Below are 22,027 nucleotides of genomic sequence, written 5' to 3'. Positions count from 1 at the left end.
AAGCAGTTAGGTCACTCATCGACTATGCTGCTCCTGTTCTTACATCCCTCAGTGATAACCAATGGGAGAAACTGGAAGTGTCTCAAAATGATGCTCTGCGAACAATGCTGGGAGCACTTATATGGACGCGTAGAGAGAACCTTAGAATGGAAACAAATTTACCAGCATTAGAAAACAGGATGAAACAAAGGATAGCCACCATAATAGGAAAACTTACTGGAACAACCGCCAGACTGTCAATCAAAGACAGCATACAGAGATCCTTTCAGAAAAACCTACAGTATAGAACAAGCTCATGGATGGATAATGTGGTCAAGATTTTAGAGAAAATGGACATGAAATGGACCATTAGAAACAAAGGGAAAGATAGACCATATCAACACTTTCGACAGCCTCCTCCATGGGAAGAATCGACTCTAAAGATAATCATTGAAAGATTACCAGTTAAAAAATCAGCATGTGACCCGCAGAGGCTCAAGGAAGTAATAGAGCAACAAATGGAAACTATCTCTAGACCCACAACGACTCACATCTTCACAGACGGATCAGTTGATCAAGAAAAAGGTTCTGCTGGGCCAGCAGTTTACACTAACAACTATGAAGCTTACTGGAGTATGAATAGTGGGTGCTCAACATTGCAAACATAATTATATGCCCTGAAGGAGGCCATAAACTATTCAACTGAGAATAATTTGCATAATGTCATCATACATACCGACTCTAAATCTTCGCTCCAGGCATTGTTATCCAGTCAGCACAGAGATAATATACAACTCTTTACAGAAATCCAACATATAGAAAAAGAAGCCCATAATCTAGGGATGTCAATCACCTTAAATTGAAAACTAAGTCACATTGGCATAGAACATAAGAACAAAGGTAACTGCAGAAGGCCTATTGACCCACACGAGGCAGCTCCTATTTAAAACCACCCAATCCAACTCATATACATGTCCAACCCTCCAACCCACGCTTGAAACAATCGAGGGACTTCACTACGTTTCGTGGTAATTGGTTCCACAAATCAACAACACTGTTATCGAGCCAGTATTTACCCAAATCTTTCCTAAATCTAAACAAATCCAATTTATACCAATTGTTTCGCGTTCTGTCTTGTGTTGATACTTTTAATACTCCATTTTGTCCATTCATCCACTTGTAAACCTCTATCATGTCACCCATATCTCTTCGCCTTTCCAGTGAATGCAATTTAAGCTTTGTTAATCTTTCTTCATATGGAAGATTTCTAACTTGGGGAATTAACTTTGTCGTCCTTCGCTGGACACGTTCAAGTGAATTTATATCCATTCCATAGTACGGCGACCAAAACTGAACTGCATAATCTAAATGGGGCCTAACCAGAGCTAGATAAAGCTGAAGAACCTCACCAGGCGTCTTGTTACTAACGCTTCGATTAATAAATCTCAGTGTTCTATTTGCCTTATTACGAACATTCATGCATTGTTCTTTTTGTTTTAAATTCTTACTAATCATAACTCCCAGATCCCTTTCGCAATCCGACTTCGCAATCTCAACACCATCTAGCTCGTATCTTGTAACTCTATCATCATTACCTAGCCTCAGAACTTTACATTTATCAGCATTAAACTGCATTTGCTAATCATTTGACCATTTCAAAACCCTATCTAGATCAACTTGAAGTGATAGTGAGTCCTCCTCCGAATTAATTTCCCTACCGATTTTCGTATCATCGGCAAATTTGCAAATGTTGCTACTCAAACCTGAATCTAAATCATTTATATATATTATAAACAACAGAGGTCCCAGGACAGAGCCCTGAGGTACTCCACTAACAACATTATCCCCCTCTGACTTAACCCCATTTATACTAACTCTCTGTTTCCTTTGGAATAGCCATGCCCTAATCCAAGTTAATATAGCACCCCGAATACCATGAACTTCTATTTTTTTAATTAGTCTTTCATGTGGCACTGTATCAAAAGCTTTGCTAAAGTCAAGGTACACAATATCACAATCCTTATGACTATCAACTGCCTCAACTATGCTGGAATAAAAAGTTAGCAAATTTGTTAAACATGAACGGCCATTTGTAAAACCATGTTGCGACTCGTTTATTAATTTATGTTTTTCAAGATGGAGATGAATTGTATTTGCAATTATTGATTCAAGTAACTTTCCCACAATAGACGTTAGGCTAATTGGCCGATAGTTTGACGCAAGTGATCTATCTCCTTTCTTAAAAATTGGTACCACATTAGCTACCTTCCATGACTCTGGCACTCTGCCTGACTCTATTGATTTATTAAATATGGTAGACAGTGGCTCGGAAAGCTCCTCTTTGCATTCTTTAAGCACCCTGGCAAACACTTCATCCGGCCCTGGGGATTTGTTTGGTTTTAGTTTTTCTAATTGTTTAATTACATCCTCCCTGGTAACTACCAAACTAGTCAACCTGTCCTCATCCCCACCCACAAAGACTTGTTCGGCTGAAGGCATATTGTTAAGTTCTTCTTTAGTAAATAAAGATATAAAATATTTGTTAATAATACTACTCATCTCCTTGTCATTATCTGTTATTTGACCAGTCTCAGATTTTAATGGACCTATCCTTTCCCTAGTCTTAGTTCGATATAACTGAAAAAACCCTTTAGGATTTGACTTTGCTTGCTCTGCTATGCGAACTTCATAGTTTCTTTTTGCTTTCCTAATCTCTTTTTTAACATTTCTAACCAGTTGTATGAATTCCTGTTCTAAATTGACTTCCCCATTCTTAATCCTTTTGTACCAAGCTCTCTTATTACCTATAAGGTTCTTTAAATTATTTGTTATCCACTTTGGGTCATTAGTATTCGATCTACTCAATTTGTATGGTATACTACGTTCCTGTGCTTTGTTTAGAATATTCTTAAATAAGTTATATATTAAATCCACATCGAAATCCCCTTTTACATCACCTATCGCTGGGTTCATGTCTCGCTCCAAGACCGGCCCACACCCCATACCCAAGACTTTCCAATCTATTTGACCCAAAAAATTTCTTAGGCTATTAAAATCAGCTTTTAAAAAATCTGGCACTTTAACAGAATTTTCTCCTACAGGTCTATTCCATTCTATGATAAATCTGATTACTTTGTGATCACTGTTCCCTAGCTCAATCCCTATTTCGATGTCATTAATTTGTGTTTCCCTGTTAGTTAACACTAAATCAGCTTTTGGATAACAACGAATTTGAAGAACCTTATAGGTAAAAAGAGAGCTTGGTACAAAAGGATTAAAAATGGGGAGGTCACTTTAGAACAGGAATTCGTACAACTGGTTAGAAATGTTAAAAAAGAGATAAGGAAAGCAAAAAGGAACTATGAAGTTCGCATAGCAGGGCAAGCAAAGACAAATCCTAAAGGGTTTTTTCAGTTATATCGTACTAAGACTAGGGAAAGGATAGGTCCATTAAAAACTGAGACAGGTCAAATAACAGATAGTGATGAAGAGATGAGTAGTATTTTTAATAAATATTTTGTATCTGTATTTACTAAAGAGGAACTTAACAATATGCCTTCAGCCGAACAAGTCTATGTGGGTGGGGACGAGGACAGGTTGACGAGTTTAGCAGTTACCAGGGAGGATGTTCTTAAACAAATAGTAAAACTCAAACCAAACAAATCCCCAGGGCCGGATGAAGTGTTTGCTAGGGTGCTTAAAGAATGCAAAGAGGAGCTTTGTGACCCACTGTCAACCATATTTAATAAATCAATAGAGTCAGGCAGAGTGCCAGAGTTTTGGAAAGTTGCTAATGTGATACCAGTTTTTAAGAAAGGAGATAGATCACTTGCGTCTAACTATCGACCAATTAGCCTAACGTCTATTGTGGGAAAGTTACTCGAATCTATAATAGCAAATAAAATTCGTCTTCATCTTGAAAAACATAAATTAATAATTGAGTCGCAACATGGTTTTATAAATGGCCGTTCATGTTTAACAAATTTGTTATCTTTTTATTCTAGCATTGTTGAGGCAGTTGATAGTGGTAAGGATTGCGATGTTGTATACCTTGACTTTAGCAAAGCTTTTGATACAGTGCCACATGAAAGACTGATTAAAAAAATAGAGTCTCATGGTATTGGGGGTGCTATATTAAGCTGGATTAGGGCATGGCTATACCAAAGGAAACAGATAGTTAGTATAAATGGAATCAAGTCAGAGTGGGAAAATGTTGTAAGTGGAGTGCCTCAAGGCTCTGTCCTGGGACCTCTGTTGTTTATAATAAATATAAATGATTTAGATTCAGGTTTGAGTAGCAACATTTGCAAATTTGCCGATGATACGAAAATCGGTAGGGAAATTAATTCGGAGGAGGACTCACTATCACTTCAAGTTGATCTAGATAGGGTTTTGAAATGGTCAAAGGATTGGCAGATGCAGTTTAATGCTGATAAATGTAAAGTTCTGAGGTTAGGTAATGATGATAGAGTTACAAGATACGAGCTAGATGGTGTTGTGATTGCGAAGTCGGATTGCGAAAGGGATCTGGGAGTTATGATTAGTAAGAATTTAAAACAAAAGGATCAATGCATAAATGTTCGTAATAAGGCAAATCGGACACTTGGATTTATTAATCGCAGCGTTAGTAACAAGACACCTGGTGTGGTTCTCAAGCTATATCTTGCTCTAGTTAGGCCCCATTTAGATTATGCAGTTCAGTTTTGGTCGCCATATTATAGAATGGATATAAATTCACTTGAACGTGTCCAGCGTAGGATGACTAAGTTAATTCCCCAAATTAGAAATCTTTCATATGAAGAAAGATTAACAAAGCTTAAGTTGCATTCACTGGAAAGGCGAAGAGTTAGGGGTGACATGATAGAGGTTTACAAGTGGATGAATGGACATAACCGGGGGGATATTAATAGGGTATTAAAAGTATCAACACAGGACAGAACACGAAACAATGGATATAAATTGGATAAGTTTAGATTTAGGAAAGACTTGGGTAAATACTGGTTCAGTAACAGGGTTGTTGATTTGTGGAACCAATTGCCGCGTAACATTGTGGAGGTGGGGTCCCTCGATTGTTTCAAGCACGGGTTGGACAAGTATATGAGTGGGATTGGGTGGTTATAGAATAGGAGCTGCCTCGTATGGGCCAATAGGCCTTCTGCAGTTACATTTGTTCTTATGTTCTTATGTTCTTAAATCAAAAATATTATTTTCCCGCGTTGGTTCCTTAATGTGTTGCGTAAGAAAGCAATCGTCAATTAATTCTAGAAAATCTTCTGCTTCACTATTCCCTGTTTTGTTCACCCAGTTTATTCCACTAAAATTAAAGTCAACCATGACATAAATACTGTTAGATCTAGTGTCTAAATCCCAGTGTCCTATTCACCTTATTACGAACATTCATGCATTGATCCTCTGGTTTTGAAATGGTCAAAAGATTGGCAGATGCAGTTTAATGCTGATAAATGTATAGTTTTTACATAAGAACATAAGAACATAAGAACAAAGGTAACTGCAGAAGGCCTATTGGCCCATACGAGGCAGCTCCTATTCTATAACCACCCAATCCCACTCATATACTTGTCCAACCCGTGCTTGAAACAATCGAGGGACCCCACCTCCACAATGTTACGCGGCAATTGGTTCCACAAATCAACAACCCTGTTACTGAACCAGTATTTACCCAAGTCTTTCCTAAATCTAAACTTATCCAATTTATATCCATTGTTTCGTGTTCTGTCCTGTGTTGATACTTTTAATACCCTATTAATATCCCCCCGGTTATGTCCATTCATCCACTTGTAAACCTCTATCATGTCACCCCTAACTCTTCGCCTTTCCAGTGAATGCAACTTAAGCTTTGTTAATCTTTCTTCATATGAAAGATTTCTAATTTGGGGAATTAACTTAGTCATCCTACGCTGGACACGTTCAAGTGAATTTATATCCATTCTATAATATGGCGACCAAAACTGAACTGCATAATCTAAATGGGGCCTAACTAGAGCAAGATATAGCTTGAGAACCACACCAGGTGTCTTGTTACTAACGCTGCGATTAATAAATCCAAGTGTCCGATTTGCCTTATTACGAACATTTATGCATTGATCCTTTTGTTTTAAATTCTTACTAATCATAACTCCCAGATCCATTTCGCAATCCGATTTCGCAATCACAACACCATCTAGCTCGTATCTTGTAACTCTATCATCATTACCTAACCTCAGAACTTTACATTTATCAGCATTAAACTGCATCTGCCAATCCTTTGACCATTTCAAAACCCTATCTAGATCAACTTGAAGTGATAGTGAGTCCTCCTCCGAATTAATTTCCCTACCGATTTTCGTATCATCGGCAAATTTGCAAATGTTGCTACTCAAACCTGAATCTAAATCATTTATATATATTATAAACAACAGAGGTCCCAGGACAGAGCCTTGAGGCACTCCACTTACAACATTTTCCCACTCTGACTTGATTCCATTTATACTAACTCTCTGTTTCCTTTGGTATAGCCATGCCCTAATCCAGCTTAATATAGCACCCCCAATACCATGAGACTCTATTTTTTTAATCAGTCTTTCATGTGGCACTGTATCAAAAGCTTTGCCAAAGTCAAGGTACACAACATCGCAATCCTTACCACTATCAACTGCCTCAACAATGCTAGAATAAAAAGATAACAAATTTGTTAAACATGAACGGCCATTTATAAAACCATGTTGCGACTCAATTATTAATTTATGTTTTTCAAGATGAAGACGAATTTTATTTGCTATTATAGATTCGAGTAACTTTCCCACAATAGACGTTAGGCTAATTGGTCGTATGGTGTATTTTATGCTAGGTAATGATGATAGAGTTACAAGATACGAGCTAGATAGTGTTGAGATTACAAAGTCGAATTGCGAAAGGGATCTGGGAGTTATGATAAATAAGAATTTAAAACAAAAGGATCAATGCATGAATGTTCGTAATAAGGTGAATAGGACACTGGGATTTATTAATCGCAGCGTTAGTAACAAGACACCTGGTGTGGTTCTTTAGCTATATCTTGCTCTGGTTAGGCCCCATTTAGATTATGCAGTCCAGTTTTGGTCGCCGTACTATAGATTGGATATAAATTCACTTGAACGTGTCCAGCGTAGGATGACTAAGTTAATTCCCCAAATTAGAAATCTCTCATATGAAGAAAGATTAACAAAGCCTAAGTTGCATTCACTGGAAAGGCGAAGAGTTAGGGGTGACATGATAGAGGTTTACAAGTGGATGAATGGATATAACAAAGGGGATATTAATAGGGTATTAAAATTATCAACACAAGACAGAACACGAAACAATGGGTATAAATTGGATAAGTTTAGATTTAGGAAAGACTTGGGTAAATACTGGTTCAGTAACAGGGTTGTTGATATGTGGAACCAATTGCCGCGTAACGTGGTGGAGATGGGGTCCCTCGATTGTTTCAAGCTCGGGTTGGACATGTATATGAGTGGGATTGGGTGGTTATAGATAGGAGCTGCCTCGTATGGGCCAATAGGCCTTCTGCAGTCACCTTTGTTCTTATGTAGCCTAACGTCTATTGTGGGAAAGTTACTTGAATCGATAATTGCAAATAAAATTCGTCTTCATCTTGAAAAACACAAATTAATAAATGAGTCGCAACATGGTTGCGACTAATCTAGTCCAAGTGCAGTGAAAAGCTCTGTACCTCAGGGTACAGTCCTTGCACCGCTGCTTTTCCTTATTCTCATATCAGATATAGACAAAAATACAAGTCACAGCTTCGTATCATCCTTTGCAGATGACACAAAAATCAGTATGAAAATTACCTCGGCTGAGGACATTGAAAAACTTCAAGCTGATATTAATAAAGTTTTCGACTGGGCATCAGAAAATGACATGATGTTTAACAGTGATAAATTCCAGGTACTCAGGTACGGTAAAAATGAGGACCTTAAACATAATACAAAGTACAAAACACAATCAAATGTACCCATAGTAGGAAAACAGCATGTAAAGGATTTGGGAATAATAATGTCTGACGACCTAACGTTTAAGGAGCATAACCAAGCAAATATTGCGACAGCCAGAAAAATGATAGTATGGATTACGAGAACTTTCAAATCCAGGGATCCCATCACAATGGTTGTACTCTTCAAGTCACTTGTGTTGTTCCGTCTTGAGTACTGCTCAGTACTCACTTCCCCCTTCAGAGCAGGAGAGATTGCTGAAATAGAGGGAATACAGAGAACATATACGGCACGCATAGACGCAATAAAGCACCTAAATTATTGGGATCGTCTCAAAGCCCTCCAAATGTACTCACTAGAAATAAGACGAGAGAGATATCAAATAATATACACCTGGAAGATACTGGAGGGCCAAGTACCAAATCTACACAGTAAAATAACAACGTACTGGAGTGAACGACATGGAAGAAAATGTAGAATAGAACCAGTGAAGAGCAGAGGTGCCATAGGCACAATCAGAGAACACTGTATAAACATCAGAGGTCCGCGGTTGTTCAACGTCCTCCCAGCAAGCATAAGAAATATTGCCGGAACAACCGTGGACATTTTCAAGAGGAAACTAGATTTATTCCTCCAAGGAGTGCCGGACCAACCGGGCTGTGGTGGGTATGTGGGCCTGCGGGCCGCTCCAAGCAATAGCCTGGTGAACCAAACTCTCACAAGTCGAGCCTGGCCTCGGGCCGGGCTTGGAGAGTAGAAGAACTCCCAGAACCCCATCAACCAGGTATCAACCAGGTATGGTTTTACAAATGGCCGTTCATGATTAACAAATTTGCTATCTTTTTATTCCAGCATAGTTGAGGCAGTTGATAGTGGTAAGGATTGTGATGTTGTGTACCTTGACTTTAGCAAAGCTTTTGATACAGTGAAACATGAAAGACTAATTAAAAAAATATAGGCTCATGGTATTGGAGGCGCTATATTAAGTTGAATTAGGGCATGGCTATTCCAAAGGAAACAGAGAGTTAGTATAAATGGGGTTAAGTCAGAGTGGGATAATGTTGTAAGTGGAGTGCCTTAGGGCTCTGTCCTGGGACCTCTGTTGTTTATAATATATATCAATGATTTAGATTCAGGTTTGAGTAGCAACATTTGCAAATTTGCCGATGATACGAAAATCGGCAGGGAAATTAACACGGAAGAAGACTCACTATCACTTCAAGTTGATCTAAATAGGGTTTTGAAATGGTCAAAAGATTGGCAGATGCAGTTTAATGCTGATAAATGTAAAGTTTTTATGCTAGGTAATGATGATAGAGTTACAAGATACGAGCTAGATAGTGTTGAGATTACGAAGTCGAATTGCGAAAGGGATCTGTGAGTTATGATAAGTAAGAATTTAAAACAAAAAGATCAATGCATGAATGTTCGTATTAAGGCAAATAGAACACTGGGATTTATTAATCGAAGCGTTAGTAACAAGACACCTTGGTGTGGTTCTTAAGCTATATCTTGCTCTGGTTAGGCCCCATTTAGATTATGCAGTTCAGTTTTGGTCGCCTTACTATAGAATGGATATAAATTCACTTGAACGTGTCCAGCGTAGGATGACTAAGTTAATTCCCCAAATTAGAAACCTTTCATAGGAAGAAAGATTAACAAAACTTAAATTGCATTCACTGGAAAGGCGAAGAGTTAGGGGTGACATGATAGAGGTTTACAAGCGGATGAATGGACATAACAGTGGAGATATTAATAGGGTATTAAAAGTATCAACACAAGACAGAACACGAAACAGTGGGTATAAATTGAATAAGTTTAGATTTAGGAAAGACTTGGGTAAATACTGGTTCAGTAACAGAGTTGTTGATTTGTGGAACCAATTGCCACGTAACGTGGTGGAGGTGAGGTCTCTCGAGATTTTCAAGCGTGGGTTGGACATGTATATGAGTGGGATTGGGTGGTTATAAATAGGAGCTGCCTCGTATGGGCCAATAGGCCTTCTGCAGGTACCTTTGTTCTTATGTTCTTATGGTCTTTAATGTTAAAAGAGAGATAAGGAAAGCCAAAAGGAACTATGAAGTTCGCATAGCAGGGTAAGCGAAGACAAATCCTAAAGTTTTTTTTTTAGTTATATCGAACTAAGACTAGGAAAAGGATAGGTCCATTAAAAACTGAGACAGGTGAGACCCCTCACCCCACCTCACTCTCCCATTTCTATAAGTAGATTTTCGGGATCATTCAATGTTGTGTATTTTAGAGTGTAGGAATTGGTCGAACATCGGTTTCCTCTCCGAAAAATTTAGGCACTTGATAATTTCTCTCTAGCGAATATTGCCTAACGTTTGGGAATGAACGTCAATTCCATTTGTACACTTAATTCTTTCCTCACGGCCGCGTCGACGATTGACCCTTCCAGAATCTGTTTTGATCAAGTATTAGAAATGATTAAGAATGTAAAGGACATTACAGGCGCTTTGTGGAGTACACGTAGGTTATACTCCGCAAAGACTCGTCTTGGTCTCTTTTGGGCGCAAACTTTTGCCTCGTTTATGAGGACGAAGTCTATTATTATAACTGGTCAGTGGGAGTACATCCTCTGGGAAATTCTTGCACTTGTTAGACACTGGAGGCCAGAGTACATACTGGAAAAGAACTTACATTCTCATATCTTGAAATCATGGATTCTCAAGTTGTTTGTCGATCCCAATTTGTGTCCAAACCCTTACCTACGCCGGGAAATGTTGAGATTTATTGGCATGTGGCCAAAGTTTTATCTTGAGGACAGCACTTCTGGCAGTCAGGCAGCTGCAGGTTTGGTTGCCATGAGCGCTTATCTGAAGCTGGATGATCTCATGCCCAGAGACTCACTGGAGACAAACCTCTTCTACCACCTCATCGAGGTGTTGTGCTGCCTGAATGTAAAATGTCACTTGAATGATACTACCGCTGCAGCCGTAGACCAGATTAGAAGTCTGAATGTCGGACCTGAAGCAGCGTTTCTCAACCACATGTTGCAGCTGTTGATGCAGATGGCAGAAGCTATATCAGAAAGTTATGTTCTAAATTCTATGGACATTTATCTTACGCTATGGACGTTCAATAACATCGTACGGTTATTTAAGCTGTTGTTGATAACTAAGCCCACCATAGACGCATACGCTGCTCCTGGTCTGGTTCAGACCGCGGCAGCTTCTCTGTTTACTATAACATCTTCTTTAGTTGCAATGAGCTCCACACTTGCAGCTAAGGATTCCTACCTCCGCTTAACGACCATTGGTGCCCTCTTCCATAATCTGGACAACACTTACAAAGTAGTGTCATCATCGTATGATTCACGAACTGTCTCTCGAATTCTGCGCATAAGATACGCTGAGGTGCTGTCTTCCCTCAACGAGAAGGTGGCCGAGTCTGGATTCCATTTCAATCACTTTCCAACACCGGAGGCGTCGACGGAAGAGTGCCCGGAGCAGTTCGTGGACAGCCTGACGCAGGAGGTAATGGAGGTGCCGGTGTTGCTGCAGTCGTCCAAGATGGTGGTGGACGAGTCGACACTACTCCACTTGCTGCTGGAGTCCCCCTCAGACCCCTTCACTCGGGTCCCTCTGCACCCCGGCTCCTTCAGTCGCCTGCCCGACCTCCAGGCTGACATTGCTGCCTGGAGGAACACCTCCAGAGGTCACAATGACGTTACCGACCTCAACAATGACGTCAGTGAGACCATTGGTGAGAGTGTCAACAATACCGGGAGTGACGTCGTCGGTGACAGTGAGAACGACGCCGGTGACAGTGAGAACGACGCTGTAGTGAAGTCGTTCTACCTCCTCATCATCTTCGATGCCAGTGGTGTCAGTAATAACGACATCGGTGCTGACAACGACCCTGGTGTTGTCACTGTCGATAATACAAACCATATTATCGTCAGTGGTGTTAATAGTGAGTGCCAACTAAGGCGATTGTTGCTTGAGTTTAGTGGTGTTTATATTAAGATCAATTAAATACAATTATTCTACTGCATATTGTATTTAATGTATAACAAATCTGAATATATGTATAGTGTGACTAATGTACAACAGTATTTTATTAATAAATCTCCTCAATATAAATACATATGTATTGTGTATTATTACTTATCTTTAATAGCAATATTATAATATTTCTTAAAACCATACAACTATAAAAATCAAGGAAGCTGAATTTGCCTATTGGCACTTGTGAGGCACCTCCTGTTTGTATCCACACATGTTTAACCTACGCTTGAAACAGTTCAACTATTGTGTTAACCTGTTCCATAAGTCAACACCTTTGCTGTGGGGCCAGTATTTGCCCAGGTCTTTCCTAAATTTAGAGGCCATTGTTTCATGTTCTATTTCTAGTTGATATATTTAGTAGTACCTAATTATTATTAGAATATATAATGTAGATATGATTGTCAACTTTACTGTTGACAAGGTCAACAGTAATGTGCCTCGAGGGGCACATTACTATTGTTGGCTACTAAATAGTTTATTCAGTTTTCTAGAGAATTTTTACATTTGTATTTGAACTGGAGCATTGAGTTTGAATTTATTGCATCAGTTGAATTGCATAGGCAATTCTTAGTGGGTTTTTTTCTATGGGTAATGTGGACTGGTCGGTACAGTAACGACTTCGCTTTTTGTAGGTCAGCGTCCGATGCCCTCCACCCCATTCCAGCTCCTTGACCTCATAGTCATTCCATACTATGCTATATAGCTGATCTGGCATAGCGCTCTTTCCTGATAAGTATTTTAACCTATATATGAAGCATATACATTACTGCCTGTCTTACACTGTGGTTTTTTACCATTCACCATTACTTTTATAACTGATTCAGGTCCCGTATATTCACATGACACCAAACTCACTACATGGAGCCCTGAGCGACCAGGCGGGCAACCCGCACTTCCCGTCCATGGTGCCCAGCTACTTCCTGGACCGAATCTACCCTCTCACGTTCACCGGCAGGATGATTAACACACTCAGTGATCTACTCCTCGTCGCTTTAAGGAAATTTTACCTGACACCGTTGTGAGTCATATTCCATAATACCCTATTTACTTCCAATATAATATTTTCTTATTATTGTTGTCTGTTGTTATTATTTTTTAAGTATTTTGCACCTTTTGAAATTTTCTTGACATTATCACTGCGAGACACGTAAGTAACTATTAAGGTGCATTGACAAACGTTTCAATTTCCTTTAATATTCGCCCAGAAGGCAATAACACCACTAAAATAAATTCAGAGCATTTTACATTCACTGTTCAAGGGAATATATTTAGTGTATCGTAATATTTATAGTGCTATCTAATGTCTGCATTGTAACTATATGTTCAGGCATGATATATTGTTCTAATGTGCATTACATATGTAGGAAATTTTCCACCTACTTATGTTCAGTCTTATATTCTTATTTGATATGCAATTTAACTAATGTTCTGTTGTGTGTAATTTTTCTACATTTAAATCGTAGTTAATATTAATTTAAAAGGGAAGAATTATAATTAATTCTTCCATTCTCTTATCAGAAATATCCCTGCCAGGTCAGCAACACATTATTGTTTAACTACGAATCTACGTCTATTATCAATTAATTATTGACAATTTAATGCATAAACAACAATTAAAAATTTAACTCAAAAGGATCCAAGAGGGATCTAATTTAATTAACTCCTTAAATTAATTTAACTCCTTCCTTAAATTAAATAAGTTATAATGCGTTAAAGAACGCATCTCCAGGAACGGGGAGAAAGGCCATTTTTGGGACGAGGATGCTGAGAAGACTTGTCGGCTGACAATGCCAGTATCTGTTACACGTTATCTAACTGTGTTTAGTAGCTCAGATCAACATCTTCAGCTCTTGGCAAGTCTATTTTATCCAGCTCAGTATTTTTAGTGGTTGAGCTCTGCTAGTAAATTTATTACTGTCTCGGGTATGACATAGGCCCATTAACAACTAAAGTGTGAGAGTCGCTTAATATTATCACGAATTGTGATATCAAGTCATTTTATTCGTTTATCTATATAAATAAAAATGGAAATGTTAGTTTGTTCGAAATCGCTAATCTCCGAAAGTTCTTCACCGATTGCTTTCAAATTTTCACACAACGTTCTATTGTGCATCCGAGCAGATTTTTATATACAAACTATATTGATGTCACGTCTGTGACGTGGAAAAACATGTATTTTGTAAAAACTGCATTTTTCATGTGTTTTTCATGTGAGAGAAAGCTTCGAAACCTCTTTACCGATTGCTTTGAAATTTTGACACAACGTTGCATTCGAATAAGCGATTGTTTTTGTATACAAACTATATATATTCCTCACTTGTGACATAAACAAATATGTTTTTTTTTTTTTAAATAGCGCCATCTGTTGGACGTAAGAGCAACACACGCTGTAATCTCCGAAAGTTCTTCACCGATTGCTTTGAAATTTTAACACAACGTTGTATTTGAATAGGCGCGTCTTTTTATATGACAACTATATAGATGCCACCCCTGTAACAGGTAAAAACATGTTTTTTATAAAAACAGCGCCATCTATTGCTGAGCAACACGCACGCTATACTAAATATGTCACGAATTCCATTTCAATGTTTCCGATTGCATTGATAAATTTGATTTTTATAGATTTCGATTTATTTAATTTTTTATTGAATTGAATTATTGGTGTGACATTGTGTTGGAATTGAGCTGTGTTGTTAACCATACCGTTCATTTCGTAGGTATAAGTATAGATGTATACCTGTGTATATATAAGTATACCTGTGCCAGGTAAAACTATGCTTTTCCTGAAAAACAACGAAATCTGTTGAATGTAAGAGCAACACACATACTATACTAAATCTTGCAATTCTATTTCAATGTTTCTGATTGCATTGATATAAATTGAATTTTCACAGATTTTGACTTAATTTCATTTTAATTTAATTATTTTGTGTGAATTACGTTGGAATTGAGCTGTGTTGTTTACCACACCGTTCATTTCCTGAGAATAGTTTATTTTTTCCATATTTATATTTCAATTTTTAACTGTTTTTCTTATATTTCAGTGATGGGAACATCAGATCATTTGATGTTCCCAATTTTCTGATGTGAACATCAGACCATTTGGGAAGGCATCGGACCAGGGAGTGGGGAATGGTGGGGATGACGAGGGGGACGGAAGTGAGAGATGGTGGGGAGGACGAGGGGACAAGGGAAGGGGTAATAATGGGGAAGGACGAGGGGACGGGGGAGTTTGGGATGGTGGGGATGAGGGGGATGGAGGAATGGAGAATGGTGGGGTAGGACAAAGGGACAGGGGAGTGGGGCATGGTGGGAAGGAAGAGAGGTTGGTGGAGTGGGAAGGAAGAGGGGACGGTGGAGTGGGGGATGGTTGGGAGGCCGAGGAGACGGGCGAGGGGGCAATGGTGGGGAGGACAGGGGGACAGGGAAGGTTGCTGTGGCTCAGCAACGCACATGCATTGCTGAGCCACAGCAACGCGTGGCCGGGTACGGCTAGAATAGAAATAAAAATTAACTACTCGATTTTACATTGTAACTCGTTTGCAGATAAGTTGAGCCGCGGCTGAGATGAATTCTGTTTGCTGTTTGTTTGTTTGTTAAGAGCTTGCCATTGTCACGTGTTTGATTTGTGTCCGGTCCACTGCCATTATGAATTGCTGCCACATTCAACATTGTTATACGTTTTCTTAATTTCATGAAAGAGCATATTAAATTTAACTTTTATAATAAAAGAATAATTATTTTAATCAATTTCATTAATTAACTTACAATACTCTCACCTTAATATATCGAATAATTACACCCTCCTAAGTTTGTGGGATATATTTGTGAAGAGTTAAAGTATACAGTACACTGCTCAGTATATTAAATAAATATACATTCTGCTTAATTTAAGAGTTAATCGCAATTTATAAATTAATTTAAATGAAAATAAATTAATATAAATTTCCTACCTAAAGTATTCCCTCACAACTTATATCTTCAACGGTATAGCTATTTAAAAGTACCGAGCTCTGATTATTTGTGATTTTTAGTCACTCGGCAAGCTATGAATGATTAAAAATAATTCACAAATCAAACGGGAAAATTTTTGTTTAACGATTGTTGCATAGAAGGTTATGGCAAACAGCAGGGGGAAGCACTGTAGAGGTTATATAGTAAATATGTACATAGTAAGTATAATATACTTACTGTGTTAAAATTCTGTATTTTCTTCCCAGGATTGCAGCTGAGGTTGATGAGGGCCCGGCCTTAATCTCTGCCATGAGACTTAACGGTAGTCTCTATATTGCTAACAGGTAAACAACGGTAGTCTCTATATTGCTAACAGGTAAACAACGGTAGTCTCTATATTGCTAACAGGAAAACAATTGTAGTCTCTAGATTGCTAACAAATAAACAACGGTAGTCTTAATTAAACAACGGTAGTCTTAATCACCCTATTGCTAAAAGGTAAGGAATGGAAGTTTCTATATTGCTAACAAATATACAACGGTAGTCTCTATATATCTAACAGGTTGACAACGGTAGTCACTGTACTATTAATGGGAATGAATTCTTGATATATTATAATATTTATTTTCTAGACCATTTTAATATAATATCTTACAAATCTATTATAACCTCAACTGAATGCTAAATACTTTGGAGTTCTGGGATAAATTTCCGTATGTTATCATGTGTGCTGGACCACTAATTTGTTAAATGTAAATATCCACTAAATGGTACGAGCACAATGTAAAGCAGCCCACCTCTCACCAATGATGTCTCTACATGCAGGTAATTTTCTATTAGCGATCCACACGTCAGCAGCTTATATACCGATCCGGTCGGGAGCCGGTCGGCCGAGCGCACAGCAACCTGTACTTGGGATCCTGTGGTCCCGGGTTCGATCCTGAGCGCCGGAGAGAAACAATAGGCAGAGTTTCTTTCACCCTATGCCCCTGTTACCTAGCAGTAAATAGGTACCTGGGTGTTAGTCAGCTGGCATGGGCTGCTTCCTGGGGGTGGAGGCCTGGTCGAGGACCGGGCCGCGGGGACACTAAAGCCCCGAAATCATCTCAAGATAACCTCAAGATATATACGTATCAAGCCGAAGTCGTATCAAATCGAAGTAAATGACCTCATCCAGCAGAGTATCACCCTCACCTGGGCGCCCTGCATCCTAATGTCTTGCAATTCTACCAATCACCAGGTGACCCATATATATATATATATGGGTCACCTGGATACTACATATATTTTATTCCACTACGTTGTTTGAGGAAATATTTTACCAAGGCAGGGAAGAGTGACTGTTATTTGCTTCAGTGTGGAGACCCTGGAGGTGCCGCCCAGACCTTACGTCCCTACCGTGGTCCACGCTGGCGGCATCCACTGTAGACCAGCCCAGCCTCTCCCTCTGGTTAGTCCTCCCTACCATCACCTGGTCAATGGTGCATTTCTCGTTAGTCAATGATTTAGAATCTATTTAGTTCCAGTCTTTCATTAGAATATTATTTCGCGCCATGGTCATTAAGAAGATACATCAGTTTACTGACTCGTGTAATCCACCAGGACCTGGAGCAGTGGGTGGCAGCCTCAGGAGACGCCGGCTTCATCTTCTTCAGTCTTGGAAGTTCCGTCAAGGGGTCAACTATGCCAGACAAGTGAGATAAATTGTTGTATTAAAACTACGTATGATTATATCAATTTATTTAACTATTCATCTCTCATGAACCTTCTCAATAATTTTCTTAACATTTCTAGAACAATGTCCTCTGCCAATCCTAATTTTAATAGTGAATAACACAAAATGTTTTAGTAAAATAAAGAGATGCAGCGTAATGAGAACGAACTGTTAGGGCATAATCAAATCTCTTTGCTTAAGTTTTGATAGAGCCATAACAGGTGACATATTATCTGTATATTATAGCCACCCCTGTCTTGGTTGGTCATCAGGTTGTTCACCTCTTCACCCACTTACAGTGATCGGTACAGTGATGGCCTCTCTTCTCGCAGGGTTGGCAATGGATCGATCCCCCATAGTACAAGTGGGTGGTTCACTGCAACCACACAGATCAGCTCTTTTTCCTCATATTGCTTCTATATTCTCCCTAGTCATACAGGCTTAGCGGTTCCCCTCGTAATTATCTCTATATTGTCTGTCATACTATTCAGTGTCTCGTTCGTTTGAGCTTCCTTCCCCTCCATATGTGTGATATAACTTGATCTGTGATTTTCAGAATTATAGGTTTTATTATGTGCCTCTTCGACATGTGTTTGAACTGATGTACGTCTACATAACCTCCATTGACCTATGGCACCACTTTGTAACCTCCTTTGACCTGTGGCACCACTTTGTAACCTCCCTTGACCTGTGGCACCACTTTGTAACCTCCCTTGACCTGTGGCACCACTTTGTAACCTGCCTTGACCTGTGGCACCACTTTGTAACCTCCCTTGACCTGTGGCACCACTTTGTAACCTCCCTTGACCTGTGGCACCACTTTGTAACCTGCCTTGACCTGTGGCACCCTTTGTAACCTCCCTTGACCTGTGGCACCACTTTGTAACCTGCCTTGACCTGTGGTATCACTTTGTAACCTGCCTTGACCTGTGGCACCACTTTGTAACCTCCCTTGACCTGTGGCATCACTTTGTAACCTGCCTTGACCTGTGGTATCACTTTGTAACCGCCCTTGACCTGTGGTATCACTTTGTAACCTGCCTTGACCTGTGGTATCACTTTGTAACCGCCCTTGACCTGTGGCGCCGCCTTGTAACCTCCTGTTAACCTACACACATGAGTAAGGCTCGTGTTTCCGTTACAGTTATTTTATAATCAAAGTAGCCTGGCAAACATTATTCATAATATTTAGGGAAGGCAATTAAACAACTATTTTATAAATAGAAAAACACCAGTTTACTCAGCGATAGGTACTTGAGGTTACCTTGAGTTATCTTGAGATGATTTCGGGGCTTAACGTCCCCTCGGCCCGGTCCTCGACAAGGCTTCCTTTTTGTTATACACACCCCAGGAAGCAGCCCGTAGCAGCTGTCAAACTCCCAGGTACCTATTTACTGCTAGGTAACAGACGCATCAGGGTGAAAGAAATTCTGCCCATTTGTTTCCGCCTCCACTGGAAATCGAACCCGGAACCTCAGGATAACGAATCTGAAGCGCTGTCCATTCAGCTGTCAGGTACACAAAGAATATATATATATATATATATATATATATATATATATATATATATATATATATATATATATATATATATATATATATATATATTTATATATATATATATATATATATATATATATATATATATATATGTATATATATATCCAGAGTTAAAAACATGGCACACTAGTAAAATGATAAATAAATTCCACTGAGCTGATGACCACCGACACATATAAAGATTATGTAAATAACTGAAATGAGTACTTATAATAAAACAGTACTTAAATAAACCAGACTTAATTAAAAATATATAAGCGCAAATAAAAAAAAGACAAAAGACTTACCTAAAGATACACGACCAGTCAATACCAACCACACGTAGTGACTGAAGCTCCTCTCCCGCCTACCCCACACACACACACACACACACACACACAGACAGTATGGAAAGTATGGAAATGAGATCAGGTGACAGGAGACCAAAGGGACAGTGCACAATGAAGGGGAACAGCCTACCTGTAACGATTCGAGAAAGAGACCTGGGAGTGGATGTGACACCTAATCTAACTCCTGAGGCACATATAAATAGGATAACGACAGCAGCGTACTCTACACTGGCGAAAATTAGAACTTCATTCAGAAACCTAAATGAGGAAGCTTTTAGGGCGCTTTACACTGCCTACGTGAGACCCGTCTTAGAGTATGCCGCGCCATCATGGAGCCCCCACCTGAAGAAACACATAAAGAAACTGGAGAAGGTTCAGAGGTTTGCGACGAGGCTTGTCCCAGAGCTACGAGGGATGGGATATGAAGAGCGGCTGAAGGAACTGAACCTTACGACACTAGAGAAAAGAAGGGAGAGAGGAGATATGATAGAGACATATAAAATACTCAGGGGAATTGACAAAGTGGAAATAGATGAAATGTTCACACGTAATAATAACAGAACGAGGGGACATGGGTGGAAACTGGAAACTCAGATGAGTCACAGAGATGTTAGGAAGTTTTCTTTTAGCGTGAGAGTAGTAGAAAAATGGAATGCACTTGGGGAACAGGTTGTGGAAGCAAATACTATTCATACTTTTAAAACTAGGTATGATAGGGAAATGGGACAGGAGTCATTGCTGTAAACAACCGATAGCTAGAAAGGCGGGATCCAAGAGTCAATGCTCGATCCTGCAAGCACATATAGGTGAGTACATATAGGTGAGACACACACACACACACACACACACACACATACACACACACACACACACACACACACACACACACACACACACACACACACACACACACACACACACACACACAAGGGCCGGTGGCTGACTGGACAACACGCTGGACGCGTGATCTTGGGGTCGCGGGCGCGTGATCTTGGGGTCGCGGGTTCGATTCCCGGCGCCGGCGAGAAACAATGGGCAGAGTTTCTTTCACCCTGATGCCCCCCGTTACCTAGCAGTAAATAGGTACCTGGGAGTTAGTCAGTTGTCACGGGCTGCTTCCTGGTGTGTGTGTGTGTGTTTGTTATGTGGGGAAAAATAGTAGTTAGTAACAGTTGATTGACAGGTGAGAGGCGGGTCGAAAGAGCAGAGCTCAACCCCCGAAAGCACAACTAGGTGAATATAACTAGGTGAATACACACACACACATACACACACACAATAGGAGAAGAGGTACTTCATGAAACGGCCAGAGACAAAAAACTAGGAGTTGATATCACACCAAACCTGACTCCTGAAGCCCACATAAAAAGAATTATGTCTGCGGCATATGCGAGGCTGGCTAACATCAGAACAGTCTTCAGGAACCTGTGTAAGGAATCATTCAGAACCTTGCATACCACATATGTAAGACCAATCCTGGAGTATGCGGCCCCAGCATGGAGCCCGTACCTTGTCAAACACAAGACGAAGCTGGAAAAAGTTCAGAGGTATGAGAGGAAAGGCTGTGGGAAATGCACCTTACGACACTGGAAGATAGAAGAGTAGTAGGATCACTACCTACAAAAAGCTCAGGGGAATTGACAGGGTAGACAAGGGTAAACTATTCAACACTGGTGGTACGCGAACAAATGGACACAGGTGGATACTGAGTTCCCAAATGAGCCACAGGGGCGTTAGAAAGAACTTTTTCAGTGTCAGAGTTGTTAACAGATGGAATGTACTAGGCAGTGATGTGGTGGAGGCTGACTCCATACACAATTTTAAACGTAGATATGACAGAGCCCAGTAGGCTCAGGAATACACCAGCTGATTGACGGTTGAGAGGCGGGACCAAAGAGACAAAGCTCAACCCCTCGCAACCACAAATTGGCGAGTACAAATAGGTGGGTACACACACATGTAGGACTCATTCACAATAGCCAGACACGTCTGACAAGAACTCTTAACAGACACACTAACATACAGCGATAATCACCCCCCTAAAAACACGTATAAACACAAGTAATTATTGTCTTATACATACGGGAATAACTCAAAATAATATGCATCACAAAAAGAAGCAAATATCACTGAATGACGATGCTAAGTTGCTAACAGTAGAGCCACTGACAGACGCGTGCATGATCGCCTCTCAACCAATATAATACAAAACACTGTCATTAGTGTAGGAAGATGCACAAAATATAATATAGTACTTCTGCAAAGTAAAACATGATATGTAAAAACTAATCATAATTGATAAACTGAAGTGGGATGATTATATAATTATGTATACATTAACAATAGTAGGTGTATACCTGATTCGTGACACCTTCCTTGACGTGTGGCACCGCTTCATAGCCTCCCTTGACGTGTGGCACCACTTCATAGCCTCCCTTGACGTGTGGCACCACTTCATAGCCTCCCTTGACGTGTGGCACCGCTTCA

At 39.7% G+C, this 22,027-nt stretch overlaps 1 protein-coding gene across 2 annotated transcripts in view; it reads left to right on the top strand.

The window, feature by feature from the left end:
- LOC123770538 (UDP-glycosyltransferase UGT5) overlaps positions 1-22,027 on the top strand; it is a 177,627-nt gene that overhangs the window by 42,261 nt on the left and 113,339 nt on the right. For both annotated transcript variants that reach the window (XM_045762547.2, XM_045762546.2), the window contains 4 exons: positions 12,808-13,001; positions 16,204-16,281; positions 17,294-17,387; positions 17,540-17,631. In XM_045762547.2, coding sequence (XP_045618503.2) covers positions 12,808-13,001; positions 16,204-16,281; positions 17,294-17,387; positions 17,540-17,631 — 458 coding nt within the window. The remainder of the gene's footprint in view (positions 1-12,807; positions 13,002-16,203; positions 16,282-17,293; positions 17,388-17,539; positions 17,632-22,027) is intronic.

This window comes from Procambarus clarkii, chromosome 46, assembly GCF_040958095.1.
Source record: "Procambarus clarkii isolate CNS0578487 chromosome 46, FALCON_Pclarkii_2.0, whole genome shotgun sequence".
Taxonomy (NCBI): Eukaryota; Metazoa; Arthropoda; class Malacostraca; order Decapoda; family Cambaridae; genus Procambarus; species Procambarus clarkii.
Note: the sequence above shows the minus strand (reverse complement) of the source record. Positions and strands in the feature narration are given on the sequence as shown.